Raw genomic sequence first — 22,970 nt, 5'->3', positions numbered from 1 at the left:
ACCGTTTGTACCAGACTCTTGATTATCGATCTATACCAGCGAGAGAGAGGAGAGTATAGGCAATTCAATAGTAGATGTTATACATGTGGATTTTCAGGTATTTTCTTGACAGTGTGCCATGAAAGAACGCAGCCACGTGAATTTTTAAAATGTTCTGCTTTAGTAAACCTGAAAATCGAGGGTATTTTAGAAACCAACAATAGCACTCTCCAAGTTGATAAATGAGGGAAAAAATAAAATGAGAATTAGCCCAACCAGGAATATAAAAACAAATTGCAAGTATATAAAAAGGAATACAGTAGCTAAAATAAATGTTGGTCCTTCAGAGTTAGAGATATTATCACGAGGAACAAGGAATGGCAGAGATGTTGATCAGATACTTTGGGGGCGATCTTATTGTTGCACCCCACCCCCACCAGCCCATGGGCAGGGAGGGCCAGTAAGATCATGTGAGAGCTGAGAAAATCAGGTTTGAGCCCAAGCCCTTGCCTCTCGTGATCTTACTGGTACCAGATGTCTAGCGTGGTCAATCTCGCCACAATTTTCGGCACAAGGCTGAATACATTATTTAAATAACATTTAAATCTGATCTGAATGAAAATAGTGAGCCCAGGATGTGGGGGCAAGGGGGGGGGGGGGGTGTTGGCTTCCCCTTGAGCAGTGCCAGCCTGGCATGGCCCACAGGGCTTCAGGCACTGCCCACTGGGAAGTGCCGAGGGGGCAGGGCCAGACTGGGGGAGGGGTGGGAGCACGATTGACCGTGGGCCCCCATGGTAGCTGGGGTGTGGGCTGCCTGTGAGAGCTGCAGAGGCTGGGTGACAGGTCTCTCTGCTAGCGACCTGCACATGCGCAATGGCACTCTCTGCTAGTCTCAGCCAGTGTTTGGGTGATTTAAGCCCCTGCCACCCCACCTTTACAGGCAAGCAGCAGATTTGGACTTGCCCAAAAAAGGGATCAGAAACTCCCATTTTCATGCTCATCCTGGACTTCGATTTTTTTTTTCAAATGTGGTACAGAAGAAAACAAATTCCATACCAGAAATAAGATTGAGGAAATTAAGATAAATAATAGCAGTCGCAAAGTATTGCAGAAAGTTAGGGAACTAAAAACCAACAAATCTTCAAAATCCGATGGCCTATATCCTAGGTTTCTAAAAAAAGATGCAGAGGGAGTGGATGCACTTGTTTTCCAAAATTCCCTAGATTCTGGAATGGTCCCAGTGGATTGTAAATTTGCAAATATAACAAATTTAAGAAAGTGGGAAATGACAGGTTATTAGCCTGAAATTGCTGGAATCTATTAAGGAAATCTTAATCCACTTAGAAAAGCATTGTATGATTAGAACAAGTCAACATGGTCATCTGCAAGGGATATAGCATTTGTTAAGTTTATTACAGCATTTTGAGGATGTAATGACCAGGTGGGGGCTGGTTAGCTCACTTGGCTAGATGGCAAGCATTTGGTTCAGAATTACAGCAACACCATGGGTTTAATTCCTGTTCTGGCTGAAGCAGGTGTAGGCCCTGCCCGCAGCCCTGCCCTGTAGTAAATGGAAGGCAATCACAATCCACCACTGAAAAAAAAATCAGCCAAGAACACAGCTGAGGATGAAGCATCAATAGTCAATGAGTCAAGGACCTGCTTTCAGGCAGAGTACACATCAGTCACTCAACTGGTAGGACGGATGAAGGGAAACCAGTAGATATAGTTTATGTGGATTTCCAAACTAGATTTGCTAAGGTTCCACCCAACAGCCAAACACAAGATAAGGGTTCATAGAGTTAGATTTAATATATCAGCATGAATAGAGGATTGGTTAACGGACAGGAAGTGAAGAGTAAGGATTAACCAGCATTTTCAAATTGGCACTCACTGAGTAATGGAATGCTGCAATAATCAGTGCTGAGGCCTCAGCTATTTACGATTGATATTAATAACTTGGATGGAAGAGACCAAAAGTAATCTATGTTTGGTGATGGTACAAAGCTAGGAGGGAAGGTATGTTGTGAAGTGGAGGAAGAGAGGTAAGCAATTAGAAAGGCCAACTGCCATGGGCAACACGGTGACATTGTGGACCAGTGACCCGAGTTCAATTCCGGTTTAGGGTGACTGAGAAAAGAGTTTGCACATTCTCTCTGTCTGTGTGGGTTTCCTCTGGGTGCTCCGGTTTCTCCCACAGTCCAAAGATGTGCAGGTTAGGTGGATTGGCCAAGCAAAAATTATCCCTTAAGTGTCCAAAGATGTGAAGGTTAGGGGGATTGGCCACGCTAAATTGCCCCTCAAGTGTCGAAAGATGGCAAGGCAAGTTTGAAAGGCCCTGTGTTCCTATTGTTTACACTGTACGTTGTGCTGTTGGTGAAAGGAGTGAATAGTTAAGGTGATGAAGTGGACTGCTTTGTCCTGGATGGTGCTGAGCTTCAAGTATTCTTGGGGCTCTACTTGGACAAATGAGGAGCATTCCATCACAGTCCTGACCTGTACCTTGTAAGAGATGCAAAGGCTTCAAATGAGGAGAGTCACTTGTTGCAGAAAAAACAGCCTCTGACTTGCTCTTGTAGCCATAATATCTACCTGCCTTGCCCTATTACGTTTTGGTCAATGATGAACTTCAGGATGCTGAACGTTGGGGATTCAACAATTGTAATACCACCAGTGGCACAGAACAGCTCAAATTTGGAAGTTTTGTTCGGGTTTTGTCCGTAGTCTGCTTCATTATCTCAGGAATTAAATGTATCGGAACACCATGCAATTGTCAGCAAACGTCACCATCTCTTAACCTTATGATGGAGGGAAGGTAACTGATGAAGCAACCGGATATGGTTGGGCTTAGGACACTGCCGTGGCGGCATGGTGGCACAGTGGCTAGCACTGCTGCCTTACAGCGCCAGGGACCTGGATTTGATTCCCAGCTTGGGTCACTGTCTGTGCAGAGTCTGCATGTTCTCCCTGTGTCTGCATGGGTTTCCTCCAGGTGCTTCGGTTTCCTCCCACAGTCCGAAAGATGGGCTGGTTAGGTGCATTGACCACGTTAAATTCTCCCTTAGTGTACCCAAACAGGTGCAGGAGTGTGGCGGCTAGGGGAATTTCACAGTAACTTCATCGCAGTGTTAATGTAAATCTACTTGTGATACTAATAAATAAAACTTTATACTTAAAGAACCCATGCAGCAATGTCATGGGGCTGAGATGGCTGAGCTCCAGCAGCTACAACCACTTTCCTTTGTGCAAGGTATGACTCAAGTCAATGGAAACTTATTCCCTTAATCCCGACTGACTTCAGTTTTACAAGATCAAATGCTGTTTTGATGACAAGGGCGGTCACTTGCAGCAAATACAGTTCTGCTCCTGTTGATGGCCCACAGCACCTGATGGATGCTCATCTTTGTGCTGTAAGATGTGTTCTCAATCAGCTCTGTTTGGCACAGTGGTAGAGTTATCCAACTTTGTCTTGACAAAGACCGTTACCAGTAATGTCCCTCTTCATACTTGATAGTTGTCCATGGTATTAACGCAGATGCATTTGTGACAGGTAGATTGGCAAAGACAAGGTCAAATGGTAAAATCATAGTAACCCTACAGTGCTGAAAGAGGCCATTTGGCCCATCGAGGCTGCACCGACCACAATTCCACCCAAGCCCTACCCCCATATCACTACATATTTACGTGCTAATCCCTCTAACCTATGCCTCAGGACACTAAGGGGCAATTTTAGCATGGCCAATCAACCTAACCTGCACATCTTTGGACTATGGACTTTGGACTCGCTGTGCTCCTGCCAGCATTGGCAAAACTTCGCTATGATCCTGCCAGCGCTGGCAGTACCTCGCTTTGCTCCTGCCGGTGCTTGCAGTACCTCGCTATGTTTTTAGGGTTTTAAAAATAGGGTTTTTCTTTGTTCTCTCACCTTTGAGGGGATGAGCTGACTGGCAGTGGTCCCCACACCTCAGGTCAGGGGCAGGGTTGAGAAGATGGGGCCTTCATGAATAACCTCAGCCGGTATGTGAATTGAACCTGTGCTGTTGGTGTCGCTCTGCATCACCGCCATCCAGCCAATTGAGATAACCGACCCCGGGTGAACAATGAAGTCCCCAAGACATCTTTTCTACCCTCAGTGCTTCTTCCAAATGGTGTTCAACATGAGGGGTACTGATTCTTCAGCTGAGGGAGGGTGGTGGATGGCAATTAGTAGATTTCCTTGCCTGTGTTTGACCTGAGACCATAAGACATAGGAGCAGAATTAGGCCACTCGGCCCATCGAGTCTGCTCCGCCATTCAATCATGGCTGATATTTTTCTCATCCCCATTCTCCTGCCTTTTCCCCATAACCCCTGGCCCCCTTATTAATCAAGAACCTATCTCTGTCTTAAAGACACTCAATGACCTGGCCTCCACAGCCTTCTGCGGCAAAGAGTTCCACGGATTCACCACTCTCTGGCTGAAGAAATTCCTCCTCATCTCTGTTTTAAAGGATTGTCCCTTTAGTCTGAGGTTGTGCCCTTTGGTTCTATCCATACCAATCCCTCTGAGGGATTGGTATGGATAGAAATCGCTGAGTGCGCTTCAGATTTACAGCAAGAAGTAGTGATTGAAGTTCCAGGGACCTGTGTTGGGAAACCTGCTTTCGGCCTCTGATAATACACGAGGACTAATGTTAGCTGATCGTAACAAATTAGAGGGCATGGCAAATTGGGAGGATGAATACAAAAGGAACCAAGTTAGTTGAGTGGGAAAATAGGTGGGTATTAAACATTGAGATGGCTGATCTTTTGTGTTTTGAATTTCATATTTCCATCTACCTCCGATAACCTAAGGTTTCTTGTTAGACAAAGAATCAATCTACCTCTGTCTCTAAAATATTCAATGACCCTGCCTCCACTGCCTAGGCAGTGTTCCAAAGTTGCACAACACTCAGAAAAAAAATTCTCATCTCTGTCCTAAAAGGGTGGCCCCCAAATTTAAAACAGTGCCCCCCTAGTTCTGCACTCACCCACAAGAGGAAACATTCTTTCATGTCCACCATGTCAATACTGTTCAGGATTATATATATATACATCAATCAAGTCACCCTTCAATCTCCTAAACCCCAGTGGAAACAAGCCCAGTTTGTTTAACCATTCCTCATAATACAACCCACTCATTCTAGGTAACAATCTGGCAAATCTCCTTTGAACGGCCTCCAACGCGCTTCCTTAAATAAGTAGACCAAAGCTGCATACAGTATTTGAGAAGTGATCGCACCAGTGCCCTGTACAGCTGAAACATAACATCCTCTTATCATCAATCCCTCTCATTATAAAAGATAGCATTTCATCAGCCTTCTTAATTACTTTTTTTTCTATTCATTTAAAGAATGTGCATGTCGCCAGAATTTATTGTCCTTTCCTAATTGCCCTTGAGAAGGTGGTGGTGAGCTCTCTGCTGGAACCGCCGCAGTCCATGTGGTGTAAGTACACCTACAGTGCTGTTAGGGAGGGAGTTCCAGAATTTTGAACCAGCAACAGTGAAGGAACGGTGATTTATTTCCAAGGCAGGATGGTGAGTGGCTTGGGGGGGGGGGGGATGATCTCCAGGTGATGGTGTTCCCATGTAACTGCTGCCCTCATCTTTCGAGATGCGAGTGACCATGGTTTTAGAAGGTGCTATCTAAGGAGCCTTAGTGAGTTCCTGCAGTGTATCTTGTAAATGGTACATTCGGCTGCGACAGTGCGTTGGCGGTGGAGGGAGTGAATGTTTGTGGATGGAGTGCCAATGCAGCAGGCTGCTTTATCCTGGATGGTTTCAAGCTTCTTGAGTGTTGTTCAAGCTGCACTCATCCAGACAAGACGAGAGTATTCCTTCACACTTCTGACTTGTGCCTTGTAGATCGTAGACAGGCTTTGGGGAGTCAAGAAGTGAGTTACTCGCTGCAGGATTCCTAGACTCTGACCTGCTCTTGTAGCCACTGCACTTCTTCGGCGAGCTCAGTTCAATTCCTGGTCACCCCTAGGATGTTGAAAATGGGGGGAATTCAGCAATGGTAGTGCCATTGAATGTCATGGGGCGATAGTTAGATTCTCTCTTGTTGGAGATGATCTTATCTAAAGTTTATTTATTAGTGTCATAAGTAAGCTTACATTAACACTGCAATTAAGTTACTGCGAAAATCCCCGAGTCACCACACTTTGGCGCCTGTTCGGGTACACTGAGGGGGAATTTAGCACGGCCAATGCACCTAACCAGCTCGTCTTTTGGACGGTGGGAGGAAACCGGAGCACCCGGAGGAAACCCACACAGACACAGGGAGAACGTGCAAACTCCACACAGACAGTGACCCAAGCCGGGAATGGATCCCTGGTCCCTGGCACTGTGAGTAGTACCAACCACTGTGCCACAGCAATTGTATGGCGTGAATGTTACTTGTCACTTCTCAGCCGAAGCCAGTATCTGAGTCGTCACAAATGGTGAACATCCCCACTTCTGACTTTATTATGTTAGTAAGATCACTGTTGAAGCAGCTGGAGATGGCGTGATGAGGACATTACCCTGAAGAACTCCTGCAGTGATATCCTGGAGCTGAGATGACTGACCTCTAATAATCACAACCATCTTCCTTTGTGCTAAGACTCCAAGCAACAGAGAGTTCTCCCCCTGACTCCAGTTGTGCTAGGGCTCCTGGATGCCACACTTGGTCAAATGTAGCCACAATGTTAAGGGCAGTTACTCTCACCTCATCTCTGGATTTCAGCTCTTTTGTCCATGTTTGAACCAAGGCTGTACTGAGGTCAGGAGCTGTGCCTGCATACCTACATTTGACACATGCACTGGAACACCTGGATCCCTCTGAACCTTGTAATTCTGCAACTGTTCTCCATTTAAATAATACTCTGCTTTTTTATTCTCCCTGCTAAAGTGAAGAAATTCACGTTTTCCCACATTATACTCCATCTGCCAGATTTTTGCTCATTCACTCAACCTATCCAAATCTGTCAGCAACCTCCTTATATCCTCTGCACAACATTCTTTCCTACCTATCTTTGTGTCATCTTCAAATTTAGCTATCATACTTTTACTCCCCTCATCTATGTATTGACATAATTGTAAAAGTTGAGGTCCCAGCAGGATTTCACTCGTCGCATCCTGTCAGTCAGAAAAAGTCTTATTTCTGCAGCCTGTTTTCAGCCAGCCAATCTTCTATCCGTACTAAAATATTACCTCCTAAATCATGAGCTTTTATTTTCCACAATAGCTTTTGGCTCTTATCAAATGCCATCTGGAAATCCAAGTACAGCGTGTCTATATGCTCCCCTATCTACATATCCCATGTTATTCCTTCAAAGAGCTCCAATAAATTGGTTACACATGATTTCCCTTTCACAAAACCATGCATACTCTTCCCGACCATCTTGATTTTCTCTCAGTGTCTGGCTATAACCTCCTTAATGATCGATTCTAAAATCTTCTCCACAACACACGTCAGGCCTACAGAATGCGAGTGTGCACTGAAAAGGTGAGACAGTGTTGTTTGACGGGGCTGTCCTTGCCATTTTTAATCATACCTCTGCTCCAAACAACATGAATATTTTGTGAATGCATCACAAATTAGCCACGAGGAGACTCGATTTTTAAAAGTATGAAGGGTTTTGATGGAGTGAATAGGTAAAGACGTTTGTTCTTTGGGAGTCAGTGATGAGGAGTCAGTGAGATAATGAGAAGAGTAAGAGGAATGTTGTTATGCAGAGCCTGTGGAGAAAGAGTGCTTAGGAACATAGGATTAGCCCAATCAATTCCTTGAGGCTCTTTCACCATTCAATCGGATCAGCATCTGAACTTAACCTTTTCAATCAGCCTCAACGGCTTTTGGTTTCGGAGAGTGGGTTAGGCTGGTGGGAAAAGGAAAGGTTCCAGATATCCACGAGCTGTGTGTGTAGATGCACTTTATGATATCACCCCTGAACAGCCTTGTTCTAATTTTAAGGCTATACCCACTTCATCAGAACAAGTAATTTCTCTCAATCTACTTGATCGAATGATTTGAAACACCTTAATCAGATCACCCTTCAATCTTCTAAACTCAAGCAGAGACAATGCAGATTGTCCGATTATCTGCACTGAACCTTTTGCAAGTGCAATATACCCTGAACTGCTCCAGATGGGGTACAACTATAACTGTATCATTAACTTCCACTTCTTTGCATTAATTATCATTTAGCTTTATTTCATTGATATTTGTAGGAATTTCTCATGGGTAAATTGTCTGCTGTATTTGCTAACCATGCAGCAGAATGATGAGGAAATTTTAAGTATTTGGGGAAGCGATGGCCGAGTGTTATTATCGCTGGACTATTAATCCAGAAACTCAGCTAATATTCTGGGGAGCTGGGTTCAAATCAGCTACTGGATTTTGAATTCAATAAAAATATCTGAAATTAAGAATCTACTGATGACCATTGTCAGGAAAACCTATCTGGTTCACTACTGTCCTTTAGGGAAGGAAATCTGCCATTCTTACCAGGTCTGGCCTACATGTGACTCAAGGGCCACAGCAATGTGGTTGACTCTCAACTGCCCTCAGAAACGGCCCAGCAAGCCACTCGGTTCAAGGGTAACTAAGGATGGGCAATAAATGCTGGCCAGCCAGAGACGCCCGTTTCCCACGAATTAATAAAAAACCTTGGAATGCAAGGAGGATGTGAACTGCTCTATATCAATACAAATTCTCTCTCTTCTGAATTAATACCAGTACAAAGCGATTTATTTCTGAGCATTAACATTACTCACTGATTAATTCTGAATGTCTACCAGCCAATAAGAAAAATCAACTGAAGATAATTAATGGTGACCATTACCTGGTGTTCACCCATCAGTTTCAGTAGTGACCTGGCTTGATTGAATATAGTATTTCAGGTCGAAAAGACAGACAGGCATATTTAAAAAACACAGGACATTCAGGGGGAAGATTTCCTGTTTGCCCCATATTGTATCAGCAGAATCTTCCTTCCCAATAATCCAAATTTACCTTAGCGGGTACATGTCGATACCCATCCAGAAAAGAGGAATTACCTGAAAGACAAAATAATAATTCCAATATCATGAATTTGTTACATATGATGACTGAAACATAAACATACTGAAAGTGCGAGCAGTGAAACTGCTATGTCAATACTGGGAGAATTCTGAAAATAAGTCAAAATTTGAATAGAGATTTTGTTGTAAAAAAGCGACTGGAACATCTTGCACTAATTATAAGAATTTTGAAAAAGCCTCAAGGAACTGAGTGGCCTTCACCCATTCCTAGTGATAACCAAGAAATACCTGCACGTTAAACTCTTCCAATCTTAAATCTAACTCTATTTCAATTATCTCTGTTTCCAATTCCCTTTGCAATCTGAGTGCTTTTCTCCCAAGGCCACTAATTCAAGTCAAATGGATATGAAATTCCTTTTTATTACATTGCATTTCAGGATTTTTATAGCTTTTTGTTGGGTTCCAATTTCCAAATTCAGTTTGTCTTTTTGGTGAAAGCTGAAACCTCATGGTCTTGCCTACGACAGCTGTAAGTAGCTAGTGGGAATACAACGTGACATTAACCTGTCATTAACTTGTCATTATGTCAGTGGAGCTACACCCAGCAGTTGGAGAACTTGTAAAGATCCCCCCTACCAGGAATTAATTTTGCTCCACACTTCACCCTCTGAAACGTTACAAATCCTCAAACTGATGTTTCTCTTCACCGCCTTCCAGCATTTTGAAGTGTAACATGAGTCGGTATTTGAAGACAAAAAACATCTCTTCAAAATACATACCATTCCAGGATCAGTCACTCCAGAATTAATTATTTTTGACTTAAAATGCTAACCACAAGGTGATTCACACTTCAGTTTTGGATGCTTGCATTTACTTTACAAAGAGGGGCAAAATGAAGGTGCTGACAAAATCCCATCAGAAACAGAGGGGAAATAAATAATAGCAATCCAGGATGACAACATCTCTAAGCTTTGAAGCATTACCCACACCATGTTGACAGGAATTAGTAGACTGAGACTTTTACATGACATTATTCTTCAGCTAGTGACATCTTCCACTTGTATCAGTAGATACACCTGCCAACGTGATCAACATCCCAGCCATTCACAGAGATTTTGGTACGGGATAGGGGGAGATTGTTAAACTGATCACAGGGATAAAATGGTGACCAATGCAGAACTCAGAAATTAAAGCAAAAGTCTCTGCACGTCATCTTGCATATTTTTGGAAAATGAAATCTGGAAATGGGCAGCACAGTGGTTAGCACAGCTACCTCACAGCGACAGTGACCTAGGTTCAATTCTGGCCTTGGGTGACTGTCTGCATGGAGTTTGCATGTTCTCCCCCTGTCTGCAAGGGTTTCCTCCAGGTGCCCCAGATTCCTCCCACAGTCCAATGATGTATAGGTTAGATGGATTGGCCAAGCTAAATGTGTGGGGTTACAGGGATGGGGGGGGAAAGAGGAACCAAGATTCTCTGTCAGAGAGTTGGTGCAGACTTGATGGGCTGAATGGCCTCCTCCTGCACTGTTAACTATTACCATCAAAATCGCTCTGAAGAGGAGTATGGACGTATGGACTCAAAACATTTACTCTCTCCACAGAAATGGCCAGACCTGCTGTGTTTTTCCAGCATTTTCTGTTTTTATATCAGCAAAATATAGTTCAATGAAAATAAAACTTGCATTTCCATAAGCACTTTTCATGATCTTGTGATTTCCCCCAAGGGCGTTACTGCCAATTCAGTACTTTTTTAATGAGCAGTCACTGTTACGCACAGCAAGGGCCCACAAAAAGTTATGCATTAATGATCAGATAATCGCTTTTGAGTGTTGACCAAGGAATAGATATTGCCCAAGACACAGGAGAATCTCTCTATTCTTCATCATGGGATTGCTGCAACTGCCTGAGGGAGAAGACAGGCTCTCAGTTTCACATCTCACCCAAAAAAGGGAACCTTCTCTGACTCTGTGTCAGCCTGGATTTTGTAGTCAAAGTCCTGTGTTAGCTCTTCTGCCCACACCTTATGATTCAGAGCTCAGATTGCAGTGCTATACTGAACAGTCAGGCGTAAAGAGGAAACTAGAATGTACCACAAATTAAAGCTTACACATAAATTCTTACGTGGGACCTTAACTTCTTTGCACTGATCAGTGTCTTCTCCTGGACCTAGCATATTTGATGCTCAGCTAGTGCCAAATAAACCTGTTGGACTTTAACCTGGTGTAAGCCTTCTTACTGTGTTTACCCCAGCCCAATGCCGGCATCTCCACATCATGACTAGTAGGGTAGACAAGGGAGGTCAATGGAATTGATATAGTTGGATTTTCAAAAGACAAGATAAATGTCAAATTTAGTTAGATAACATTTCTGCACAGCATTTTACTATGATAGAGACGCTATATAAATGAGAGCTGTTGTTATATTTGCCTTAGAGGTGATACGAAGATTCATCAGATTGATTCCTGAAATGAGAGGGTTGGCCTATGAAGAGATTGAGTAGAACAGGCCGAGATTCTCAGCCATTTAGAAGAATGAGCGGAGATTTCATTGACCCCGTCTAAAATTGTTGAAGATCAACAAGGTAGATGTTCAGAGAGTGTTGCTCTTGGCTGAAGGTCCTAGGCAGGAGAGCGCCAGTTAGGACTTTCTCTACACCCTAGCTATGACTGTAACACTACATTCTGCACCCTCTCCTTTCCTTCCCTATGAATGGTATGCTTTGTCTGTGTAGCATACAAGGAACAATACTTTTCACTGCACACTAATACATGGGACAATAATAAATCAAATCAAATCATGCAGGAGAAATTTCTTCACTGTGGTTGCTCGGTTGTTGATTATATTTAAGACCAAGAGCAACAGATATTTTTGGGACGAAAAATATTGGGCTTAGGGTATGGAAGTCAAACTGAGTTAGCAGATCAGCCATGTTCTCACTGAATGGTGGAGCAGGCTTGAGGGGCTATACTGTCTACTGCTACCATGTGGCTGTGTCTAGGTTTATGATTTGATTCTATTTAACAGTTGAATGCAACTACCTTGGTCCAGAAACAGAATCACTTTGGAGCAGAAAGTGGTGGTTTGATTACATAAGAACACAAGAGCCATCCCTTGGGCAAGTTCTGGCATTCAGTACAATCCCACACACTCCCTATGTTCCTCAATTCCCCATGACACCAAAAATCAATCCCAGCGTTGAATATATTCAACGATAGAGGCCAAAACTGTAGTGTTCCAGGTGTGGCTTCCCAAAACCCTCTATAATTGTAACAAGACTTGCTTATTCATGTACTCCAATTCCCTTGCAATGTCAGCATGCTTTTTGCCTCCCTAATTGCTTGCCACACTTACATGCAAACTTCAAGTTCCTGTACAAGTACAACAAAGTCTCTTGCATATCAATATTTAAAAGTTCCAGGCCTTTTGAAAAAGTAATAATGCTTTTACTCAGAATCTTAAACAACCTCAAAGTTCCCTCCATCTACCACCCACTCAACCTGTCTAACTCTTTTGGTAGCTTCTTTGCATCTTCCTCACTGCTTACATTACCACCAATTTTTGCATCATGGCAAACTTTCGGTTGCTATGCTAAATCACTAATATAAACTGTAAATCGCTGCGGCTCCAGCACTAATCATTGCTGCATTCCAGCTACAGTCTGCCAATGTCCTTTCTATCCCTGCTCTGTTTCCGTTAACCAATTCTCTATCTGTGCTCATGTATTACCTCCTTCTCCATGAGCCTGCACTATGAGGAACACTACAACAGTGCAAGGAATATGCTGTGACAAACTGTCCTTCAGGCTCAGCTACAAAATAATTTATTGATCTTGGAAATGTTAAGCTGGCCACCATTCAAATCTAGTTCAAAAACATATTTACTTGGAAAGTCCCCACAAGCCGAGCATGTCAAATATTCAGAAGATGAGTTTAACTTGCTGGCTTACACATTGCTAAACTTTCATGGCTAATAGTAATATTGCTTCTTGCTTTGTTCAATGCATGGTATTTGATGCCTCTTGCCCTATGAAGGACATTACTGGTGTTACTGCTGGGATAGAAATTACTGACTTGCAAAGACCAGATATGCAGAGCGTAAATATAGATTGTTAAATATTTACTTTTGGTATGCCCTATTTCTAAAGCAATGATGGGCAGTGAGAAGCAACGAGAAATTTCCCATGATAATTGCTCAAAAACCTGGAAAGAATGGTAGCGGGCATCACATCTGCTTGGCTCTGGGCTCTTTTCATTCACATCTAGTGCAGATTTGGACAGTAGGAGGCCCAATATAGACTAGCCCAAATGTCTACAGCCACAGTGATTCTAAATCCTACGGCAGTTCCTGCACTGACCTGATTGCCGAATCAAATCGACTCGAGCACCTCGAGAAGTAGCCGCATCAATGCAAGCTCAAGGATCTACGCTCGAAAGGAATGGAAGATATGTTGATCGGGTTAGATGAAACAAGATGGGAGAGGGCTTGCGTGGAGGATAAACTCCAACATTAGACCAGTTTTTGTGCTGCAGACTCAGTGCAGTCTTTGGAAAAAGACAACTTTCCACTAACCGCCTATTATTTCACTGCCTTTTAACCCCCTCCAACCTTCCCCTCCACCGAATACATGTTTAAAATCACAACAATCAATTAAACTTCTTGGCCAAATTCGTTTCTGTGGTGAAGAGTTTCAAAACACGATAGTCCAATGAAAGATTGCCAGGTACAAAATGATTATCTTGCCTGGATTTGAGATAGAAGGGCCTGATAGAGGGGATAAAGAGTGCAAAGGAGATAGAATCATAGAACAGTTATAGCATAGGAGGCTGTCAGTCACATCCATGTTAACTTCCCACAAGAGTAATTCACTTAGTGCCACTCCCATGCCTTTTCCCTGTGATCCTGCAACCTTTCCTTTTCAGGTAATTATCTCATTTCCTTTTGAATGTCATAATTGAATCTGCCTCAGGCATGCTCTCATGCAGTGCATTCCAGATCCACACTCGCTGTGTACAAACATTGTTCCTCATGTTGCGATTGTTTCTCTTGCCAAGTAACTTAAACCAGTACTCTCTGGTTCTTGATCCTATCTACTCTGTCCAGGCCCCTCAAGCTTTGGAATACCTCGATTAAATACCCTCTCAACCTTCTCTTCTCCAAGCAGAACACCCCTAACTTCTCTAATCTTTCTGTGTAATGGAAGTTCTTCATCCCTGGAATCATTCTCGTGAATCTCGTACACTGTCGCTAATGTCTTCACATCCTTCCTAAAGTGTGGTACCCAGAACTGGACACAATACTCCAGAAGAGGTTGAACCAGTGTTTAATAAATTCACCATAACTTCCTTTTTTTTGTACTCTGCATTCCTCTTAATAAAGCCCGAGATACTGTGCTCTTTGTGAATGATTTTCTCAACCTTTCCAGCAAATTTCAATAATCTGTGCACATTTACCCCCAGGTCCCTCTACTCCAGCACCCTCTTTAGATTTGTACCCTTTATTTTATATTGTCTTTCCAATGAAACACTTAACGCTTATTTGCATTAAATTTAATCTGCCACTCGTCTCAACTCCTTAGGCACAGGATCAGCCTGTGTCCACGTGTAGCAAGACCGGGACAACTTTGGGCTTGGCCTGACTAACAGCAAGCAACATTTGCAACACACAAGTGCCAGACAATGATAATCTCCAACGAGAGAGAATCTAACCATATCCCCTTGATATTCAACAGCATTACCAATGCTGAATCCCCACTATCAACCTCCTGACTGACCAGAAACTAGAATCATAGATTCCTACAGTGCAGAAGGAGGCATTTGGCTCATCAAGTCTGCACCCACCACAATCCCACCCAGACTCCATGCATTACCCTGCTAGTCCCCCGACACTAAGGGGCAATTTAGCATGGCCGATCCACCTAACCTGCACATCTTTGAACTGTGGGAGGAAACCGGAGCACCCGGAGGAAACCCACGCAGACACGGGGAGAATGCGCAAACTCCACACAGACAGTGACCCAAGCCGGGAATTGAACCCGGGTCCCTGGCGCTGTGAGGCAACAGTGCTAATCACTGTGCCACTGCGCCACCCCGAAACTGGACTAGCCACTTACATACTGTCAGATAGGTCAGAGGCTGGGAATTCTGAGGTGAGTAACTCACCTCTAGTCTCCCCAACCATGGCCACAATCTACAAGGTATGAGTCAAGAATGTAGTGGAATACTCTCCAATTGGCTGGATAAGATCAGCTTTAATGACACTCCAGAAGCTTAATAGCATTTAGAACAAAACAGCTCGATTGGTCAGCACTCCCTCCACCACTTGCACATTCACTTCCTCCACCAATGTACAGTAACAGCAGCGTGGACCGTCTGCCAAATGCACTGCAGCAACTCATTACGCTCCATTGACAGCACCTTCCAAAGCCATTACCATTTAGAAGGGCAAGGACAGCAGCAGCTGCAAGTTCACCTCCAAGCCACACACACCATCCTAACTTGGAACTATATCGCCATTCCTTCAGTGCAACAACATCAAAATCCTGGAACTCTCTCCTGAACAGCACTGTTAGAATATCTACACCACCTGGACTGCAGCAAGACGCAGCTCACCAGCCCCTTTGTGAGGTCAATGCTGCCCTTACCAGCAACACCCACATCCCATGAAGGAAGTGTATGTCAGGAAGTAGTACTGGGAAAAATTGTGAACTTGAAAGTGAAAAAAGTATGGAGTCCTGAGGCCACACAGACGAAGGAAGGAAGTATCAGAGACTCTGAATATAACCTATGAAATGTTCTTGGAAATGACGTTGTGTCAGAGAATTGGAGTTCAAATCCTTCTTTAACACAGGGGAAAAGGGAATAAATCACACAACTAAACATGAGTCAGTCTAAATGTGATAATTAGTAAGTTTCTCATGATCACAATACGGCATAAGTTAATTCCTTGGAAACATGAGGATTAAAAACAACAATCATTGATTTGTCAAGATCAAGTTGCATCTGATAAAATTAATAGAATTTATTAAAAATGAGTAGGAAAATGCAAAGGATGCGGTGCATTTGGATTTTAAAAACATGTCTGATTAAATGCCGCATGGAAAATGTACAATTCTCAATATTTTCAAATCCCTACCTGACCGGGTCCCCCTCTCTATTTCTGTGATCACCCCCAGCCCAACAACCCTCCTGAGATCCATGCTCTGCCGATTCTGGCCTCTCGCACATCCCCAATTTGAATTGCTTACTATTGGTGTCATATCTTTAGCAGTCGAGGTTCTAGGTTGTAGAATACCTTCCTCAACTCTCTCAAAACCTAATGCTCTGCCTATCTGATGTTGCATTAAGTGGCTTGGTTAAACTTCTGGGCGATAACGTTCCTGAGAAAATACCTTGGGATTTTTTTACCATGTTAAAGGTGTGATATAAATTGTTGTGTTAGTATTAAAGAGAATTTGGTGGCATTGATTAGAAGCCAGGTGAAGGACAGAAACGGCGATATGATTGAGACTGGAGGATGGTGCGGTATAAACAATGGTGTCACTATCTGGGTCATTGCTCTCTCTCCATGTCCCTGTCACTTACAATGTCCACATTTAAAACAGACAGTCACAAACTATGGCCAAAGAGTGATAACGATTGGCCGTTTGCATTAATACCAATTTCAAAGTTGCCGATTGGAGCATCTTAATTGCTGTATGTACTTAGGTGGAAAGAGTGTTTACTGAGATTTGAATGAGTGAATTACAGACGAAAATAATGTCAAGGTTCTCCATTTTCAAAATGCATTAATCTATGAAACAGGGCAAACACTTTTCTCTTGCTGTAGCATCATATCTGCAAGACATTAGAGAACAAATTGGTCCAAAAAAATCCTAGGAAATATCCACTAAAGCTGCGGTTTCTAATCTGATTTTTGTTAGTGAGCTAATTTAGTTCCTCTGCCCTGGGGAAGGACCTGCCTGCTGAGATTCAAACTATGAAGTGTCCTGTTCAGTGTTGAGCTATGCTCCCCACGTGAGGTAACAGAAGAACAGAATAGCACTCCGTCCTTGGTCAGGTATAGGGTCTGTTGGGATGGAGGATAGTTCAGGTCATGGTTCAGGCTGCAGCAGATAGAGATGACGGGCAAAAATAGATATAATGTGGAGATGCCGGCGTTGGAACTGGGCACAGTAAGAAGTCTCACAACACCAGGTTAAAGTCCAGTAACAGATATATCACTACCATGTTAAACTGAACAATGTGTCTAATAGCCAAATTATGCACACACCAACATGCCCACTGTAATTGTACTTCTTTATAAAAAAAACATATAACAAATGAGCAGGACACATTTATAGGAAACACAAGCAGTCAGAAATGAAACAAAAATGAGTAGAGGAGCTGAATGTGAAGTTAACTAGCCGACCAAGGAGAACATTTATAGGGTAGTATATGGAGCAAATAGATAATAGGTGAAATGTACAACAGAGAAACGTGAGCTGCTTTATTCTGCAAGTACAAAGAGAGGAAATTTATACCAAATGTAAAACCTCAGAAAGGACTAGAAATTTAGGGCCTCATGTTTTTAAAACTTTGAAAGTTGGAGGACTTGCACTAAAACAAAATGGGTTCTCATCCCTCCATTCTGAAAGCTGAGCAGTGTTAGAGAAGGTCCTGGATCTCCCTTTATTAGAATAAAGGATACGGGATTTAACCGAGATTCAGCTGCCAGATTAATGAGATTGTAAATGGTGGGCATTCATTTAAAACAAAAATAACAAAGGCTAAGGGATCTGTTACTGCAGAGGGTTTTTTGGTACATTGTAATTTCCTACTGGAAACGGAGGGGGAGGGAGAATCAATGATTATTTTTCAAATGGGAACATTTAGGAGACAATAGAATGCGGTAAGTACCAGTTTCAGAACACAGACACAATGGCCTGAATGATCGACACTGATGGCATGTTCTCAACAACCATTTCAAGTCCTTTTTATGAGTCAATTTTGTGTTCTCCCAACACTCGATTCTCTTTCATTCCACACTGGTTCTGGCTTCATTTCAGCCTTGCTCTTCCAATGTTTTGCAGGTCATTCAACTCATTAATTTACTTATGACTGGATTATTTGTTTGCTCGGCTGCCCTTCTTTCAATTCTAATCTTGTTAAAATACTTGCTTTTCAATACTTATGATGTTAAACATTAACTTCTTTTTTCTTTAGAAGTGTCGCGTATTTCCAGGATTTTGTTTTTGGTTTCTAATTAAACGTTGTATTTTAACAAAATCCCGTACGCAGTCCCTTATCACAACGTCAAACAATTTCCTCACAATCAAGGTTTACAATTCATCCATCTGTTACTTGGCAATTTTCTGGAGTATGACCAGAATCCAGCCAGTCCTGGAAAATATCAGTGCGGGGGCTTTCCAGTCTTCTGGGATGAATACTGCCAGTCTTAAATTTTTGTGCACACTCAAGTTTCTAAAGGAGTCTAATTGTGCGCATTGTTAATCTACACTTCCGACATTTCGCCGCCTCTTACTCAACAATTCCATTACCACCTTTCCCCACTCCCTCTAGCTCACTTGGCAACTCCTGAGATCGTCTCCCTTCCTCCACATCACATGCAAAGCAGGGGATTCAGTGTGAAGTTATCTAAACTTCACTTTCTTAACTTTAGTCAAAGTATAGTTGTTGATTCAATCAGCTGAAAAGCATTATTGCAACATTACAATGGCATTTCCTAAAGAACGCTGAACTTCACACTGAGCACATCAAATATTTAAAACACATTATCTTTCACATCCCCCCCACTCCCCCCCACACACACTCCTATACATCTAACCACAATCTGTCCCATGTGGACTCCATGGCGGCCATGGGCTCACATGCTTGCTCCCCTGCCACATACTTTCACACTCACTGGCTCTCCCTCCTTTTGCTCGCCAACAACTCCACCCTCGCTCACACACTGAGGCCTAGCCATCCCTTGCTCTCTCCCTTGCCTCCCCCACCCCCCCAAACCATCCCTTGCTCACTCCCCTAACTGCCCCTCACTTACAGGCTCACTCCCTCCAACTACACCAATCCCACCCCCTCCCCCCCTGTTCACATTCTCACCCCACCCTCATCTTGGTCACGCGCAGGAAACCACAAAGGGTTGTGAACGTAGACCAGTCCATCACGCAACCTCCCATCCATCAACTCCGTCTACACTTCCCCCTCCTTCGGAAAAGCAACCAGCATACTCAAGGACACCACGCATCCCGGACATACTCTCTTCCATCTTCTTCCATCAAGAAAAAGATACAAAAGTCTGAGATCATGTACCAACCGACTCAAGAACAGATTCTTCCCTGCTGCTGTCAGATTTTTGAATGGACCTATTATATATTAAGCTGATCTTTCCCTTCGCCCTACCTCTAACTGCAACACTATATTCTGCACTGTCTTTTCCTTCTCCCGACTCGATGAATGGTATGCTTAGTCTGTATTGCGTGCAAGAAACAAGACTTTTCACTGTACCCCACTACATGTGACACTAATAAATCAAAATAAAATCAAGCATGCTCACTCCCTCCAACTGCCACTCACTCGCTCCCTCCATTCGCCCCTCGTTCACACAAACTCTCCCTCCTGCCATCCCTTGCTCGCCAACTCTTACCCCTCCACCCTCACCCCCGCCAGCTGCCCCTTGTTCACACTTTTACCTTATCCCCACTGTCACACACACTCGTTCCCCCGGCTATCCCTTGCTGCTTACTCCCCTGCGCGCCCACTTCTGTGCCTGTCATTCACCTACACCCCCTTGCTGCCATGTCCCTTGCCCTCACCCATCCTGTCCCTTGCCCTCACCCATCCTGTCCCTTGCCCTCGCCCATCCCCATCCTCCTTTATCCTCACCTGCTGACCCTCTCCCATAGCCCCATCCAATGCCCACACCACTTGTCCCTCGCCCACACTCAGTCCTCTCCCTCACCCACAGCTCCCCTGGCTCTCACCCTCATAAGAACACAGGAATTAGCAGGAGGCGGCAAATTCAGCCCTTTGAGCCTGCTCTTCCATTCAATCAATCATAACTTGGCCCTCACCCTCACTCAGGGACTGTCCCTCAATCACAGCCCCTTCCCTCACCCACACCGGAATGTGAGCAGCGCTCGCCCAGGTGCAGCCGGGCCGCTGCCGGTCCCCCGGCTCGGGAGCTACCTACCCAGGTACTTGCGGATCTCCAGCAGCAGGGCCGGGGCCCCGCCGTTCAGTTGGTAGCAAAGCGAAGCCAAACTCAACAAGAGCACTGAGGCCAGGCAGAAGCCATAGTCCCGTTGCGAGCACTTGAGCAGCTTCCTCAGCACCATCATCAGCTGCCGCACCCGCACTGATCCACCGCCCATCGGGCACCGGCAGCAGCCGCTCTCCCACAGCAGCCACCACACACCCCGCTGCGGCCTCAATCTCAAACTGACAGGCAACACGCTCCAGCTCCGCCACAGCAACAATGCCCAGTCCTCCAGATACACCGCCCTCTGCAGCCCTGCTCCGCCACAGCAACAATGCCCGGTCCTCCAGATACACCGCCCTCTGCAGCCCTGCTCCGCCACAGCAACAATGCCCGGTCCTCCAGATACACTGCCCTCTGCAGCCCAGCTCCGCCACAGCAACGATGCCCAGTCCTCCAGATACACCGCCCTCTGCAGCCCAGCTCCGCCACAGCAACAATGCCCGGTCCTCCAGGCGCACCGCCCTCTGCAGCTCCAGCTCCGCCACAGCAACAATGCCCGGTCCTCCAGGCGCACCGCCCTCTGCAGCTCCAGCTCCGCCACAGCAACGATGCCCAGTCCTCCAGATACACCGCCCTCTGCAGCCCAGCTCCGCCACAGCAACGATGCCCAGTCCTCCAGATACATCGCCCTCTGCAGCTCCAGCTCCGCCGCAGCAACAATGCCCAGTCCTCCAAATACACCGCCCTCTGCAGCTCCAGCTCTGCCACAGCAGCAATGCCCAGTCCTCCAGATACACCGCCTGCTGCAGCTCCAGCTCCACCACAGCAACAATGCCCGGTCCTCCAGATACACCGCCTGCTGCAGCTCCAGCTCCACCACAGCAACAATGCCTGGTCCTCCAGATACACCGCCTGCTGCAGCTCCAGCTCCACCACAGCAACAATGCCCGGTCCTCCAGGTATACCGCCCTCTGCAGCTCCAGCTCCGCCACAGCAACAATGCCTGGTCCTCCAGATACACCGCCCTCTGCAGCCCAGCTCCCACAGCAGCAATGCCCGGTCCTCCAGAGACACCGTCCTCTAGAACCCCAGCTCCGCCACAGCCACAATGCCCGGTCCTCCGGATACACCGCCCTCTGCAGCTCCAGCTCCGCCACAGCAACAATGCCTGGTCCTCCAGATACACCGCCCTCTGCAGTCCAGCTCCGCCACAGCAGCAATGCCCGGTCCTCCAGATACACCGCCCTCTGCAGTCCAGATCCGCTACAGCAACAATGCCCGGTCCTCCAGCGCCCTCTACAGCTCCAGCTCCGCCACAGCAACAATGCCCGGTCCTCCAGCGCCCTCTACAGCTCCAGCTCCGCCACAGCAACAATGCCCGGTCCTCCAGCGCCCTCTACAGCTCCAGCTCCGCCACAGCAACAATGCCCGGTCCTCCAGCGCCCTCTACAGCTCCAGCTCCGCCACAGCTAGATGCTGGACTCTTGGACAAGAGGAAACATCCACCCTATCAATACCCCCCTAGATCAGGACCCTGACCTTCCCGTTGCTTGGCATTTTAACACACGATCCTGCTGCAATGCCCACATGTCTGTCCTTGGCCTGCTGCAATATTCCAGTGAAGCTCAACGCAAAGGGACAGTATCTCATCTTCCGGCGAGGCACGTTACAGCCTTCCAGTCTCAACATCGAATTCAACAACTTCAGATGATCAGCTCTGCTCCACCTCGACCCCTTTGTTTTCATTTTATTTAATTTTCAACTGTTCCCTACCTTTTTTTCTTTTTTGTCTTTATTTTTCTTCCCCCCACAATTCTTCTCTATTTTATCCCCCCTTTCCTTACCTTTGCTTCCCTTTTTCTCAATTTTACCTCTCTCTCACCCATCTCCTCCACCTCCCCCCACATCTTCATCTGTCACAGCTTATCCTCTGATTTCTGTTTGGCCATTCACACCCTTTATTCTCTCAATGGACTGCCATTAGCAGCCTTTCCCCTTGTTTTTGTGGCTATGACTCATCTTTCATTCCCTCACCCCACAGTATGAATATCTCCCACTTTCTACACCTTTTAACTTTGACAAAGGGTCATCTGGACTCGAAACGTCAGCTCTTTTCTCTCCTTACAGATGCTGCCTGACCTGCTAAGATTTTCCAACATTTTCTCTCTTGGCTATGGAACATTCTATTAGCTTGCCTAATTACTTGCTGTACCTGTATATGAGCCTTTTGTAATTCATGCACACAAACACCTCTGCACCTCAGAGCTCTGCAATCTCTCAACATTTAGATAATGAGCTTCTTTATTCTTCCTCCCAAAATGGACAATTTCACATTTGCCCACATTATTCTCCATTGAGCAAATTTTTGCCACTCACTTAACCTATGTCCCTTTGTAGCCTCGTTACATCCTGTTCACAATTTACTTTCCTACCAATCTTTGTGTCATCAGTAAATTTAACAACCATCCCTTCAGTCCTTTCATCCAAGACATTTATATAACTTGTAACAAGTTGAAGCCCTGGCACTGATCCTTGTGGCACACCACTCATCACACCCTGCCAACCAGAAAAAGACCCATTTATGCCAACTCTGTTTCCCGATATCTAGTCAATCTTCAATCCATGCCAATATGTTACCCCTACACCATGAACTTTCATTTCCCGCAATAACTTTTGACGTGGCACCTTATCAAATGCTCTTCAAAATCTAAGTACAGCACATCCACTGATCCTCCTTTATCCATACCACGCCCTTCAAAGAACTCCAAT

At 45.0% G+C, this 22,970-nt stretch overlaps 1 protein-coding gene across 3 annotated transcripts in view; it reads right to left on the bottom strand.

Annotated features, from left to right (window-relative positions):
* The window catches only part of usta (uronyl 2-sulfotransferase a), an 85,563-nt gene extending 65,046 nt beyond the window's left edge, over positions 1–20,517 (bottom strand). Inside the window, exons 1-2 of one of the 3 annotated variants that reach the window (XM_078230245.1) lie at positions 20,193–20,517; positions 8,996–9,039 (exon numbers count right to left, since the gene is read on the bottom strand). In XM_078230245.1, the coding sequence (XP_078086371.1) occupies positions 8,996–9,039; positions 20,193–20,373 (225 nt within the window). In that variant the 5' untranslated portion in view covers positions 20,374–20,517. Of the gene's footprint in view, positions 1–8,825; positions 9,040–17,899; positions 18,890–20,192 lie in introns of those variants that run through there. The other 2 variants (XM_078230246.1, XM_078230247.1) reach the window with 2 other exon arrangements.
* Between the last annotated feature and the right edge of the window lie 2,453 nt (positions 20,518–22,970).

This window comes from Mustelus asterias, chromosome 15 (assembly GCF_964213995.1).
Source record: "Mustelus asterias chromosome 15, sMusAst1.hap1.1, whole genome shotgun sequence".
Taxonomy (NCBI): Eukaryota; Metazoa; Chordata; class Chondrichthyes; order Carcharhiniformes; family Triakidae; genus Mustelus; species Mustelus asterias.
Note: the sequence above shows the minus strand (reverse complement) of the source record. Positions and strands in the feature narration are given on the sequence as shown.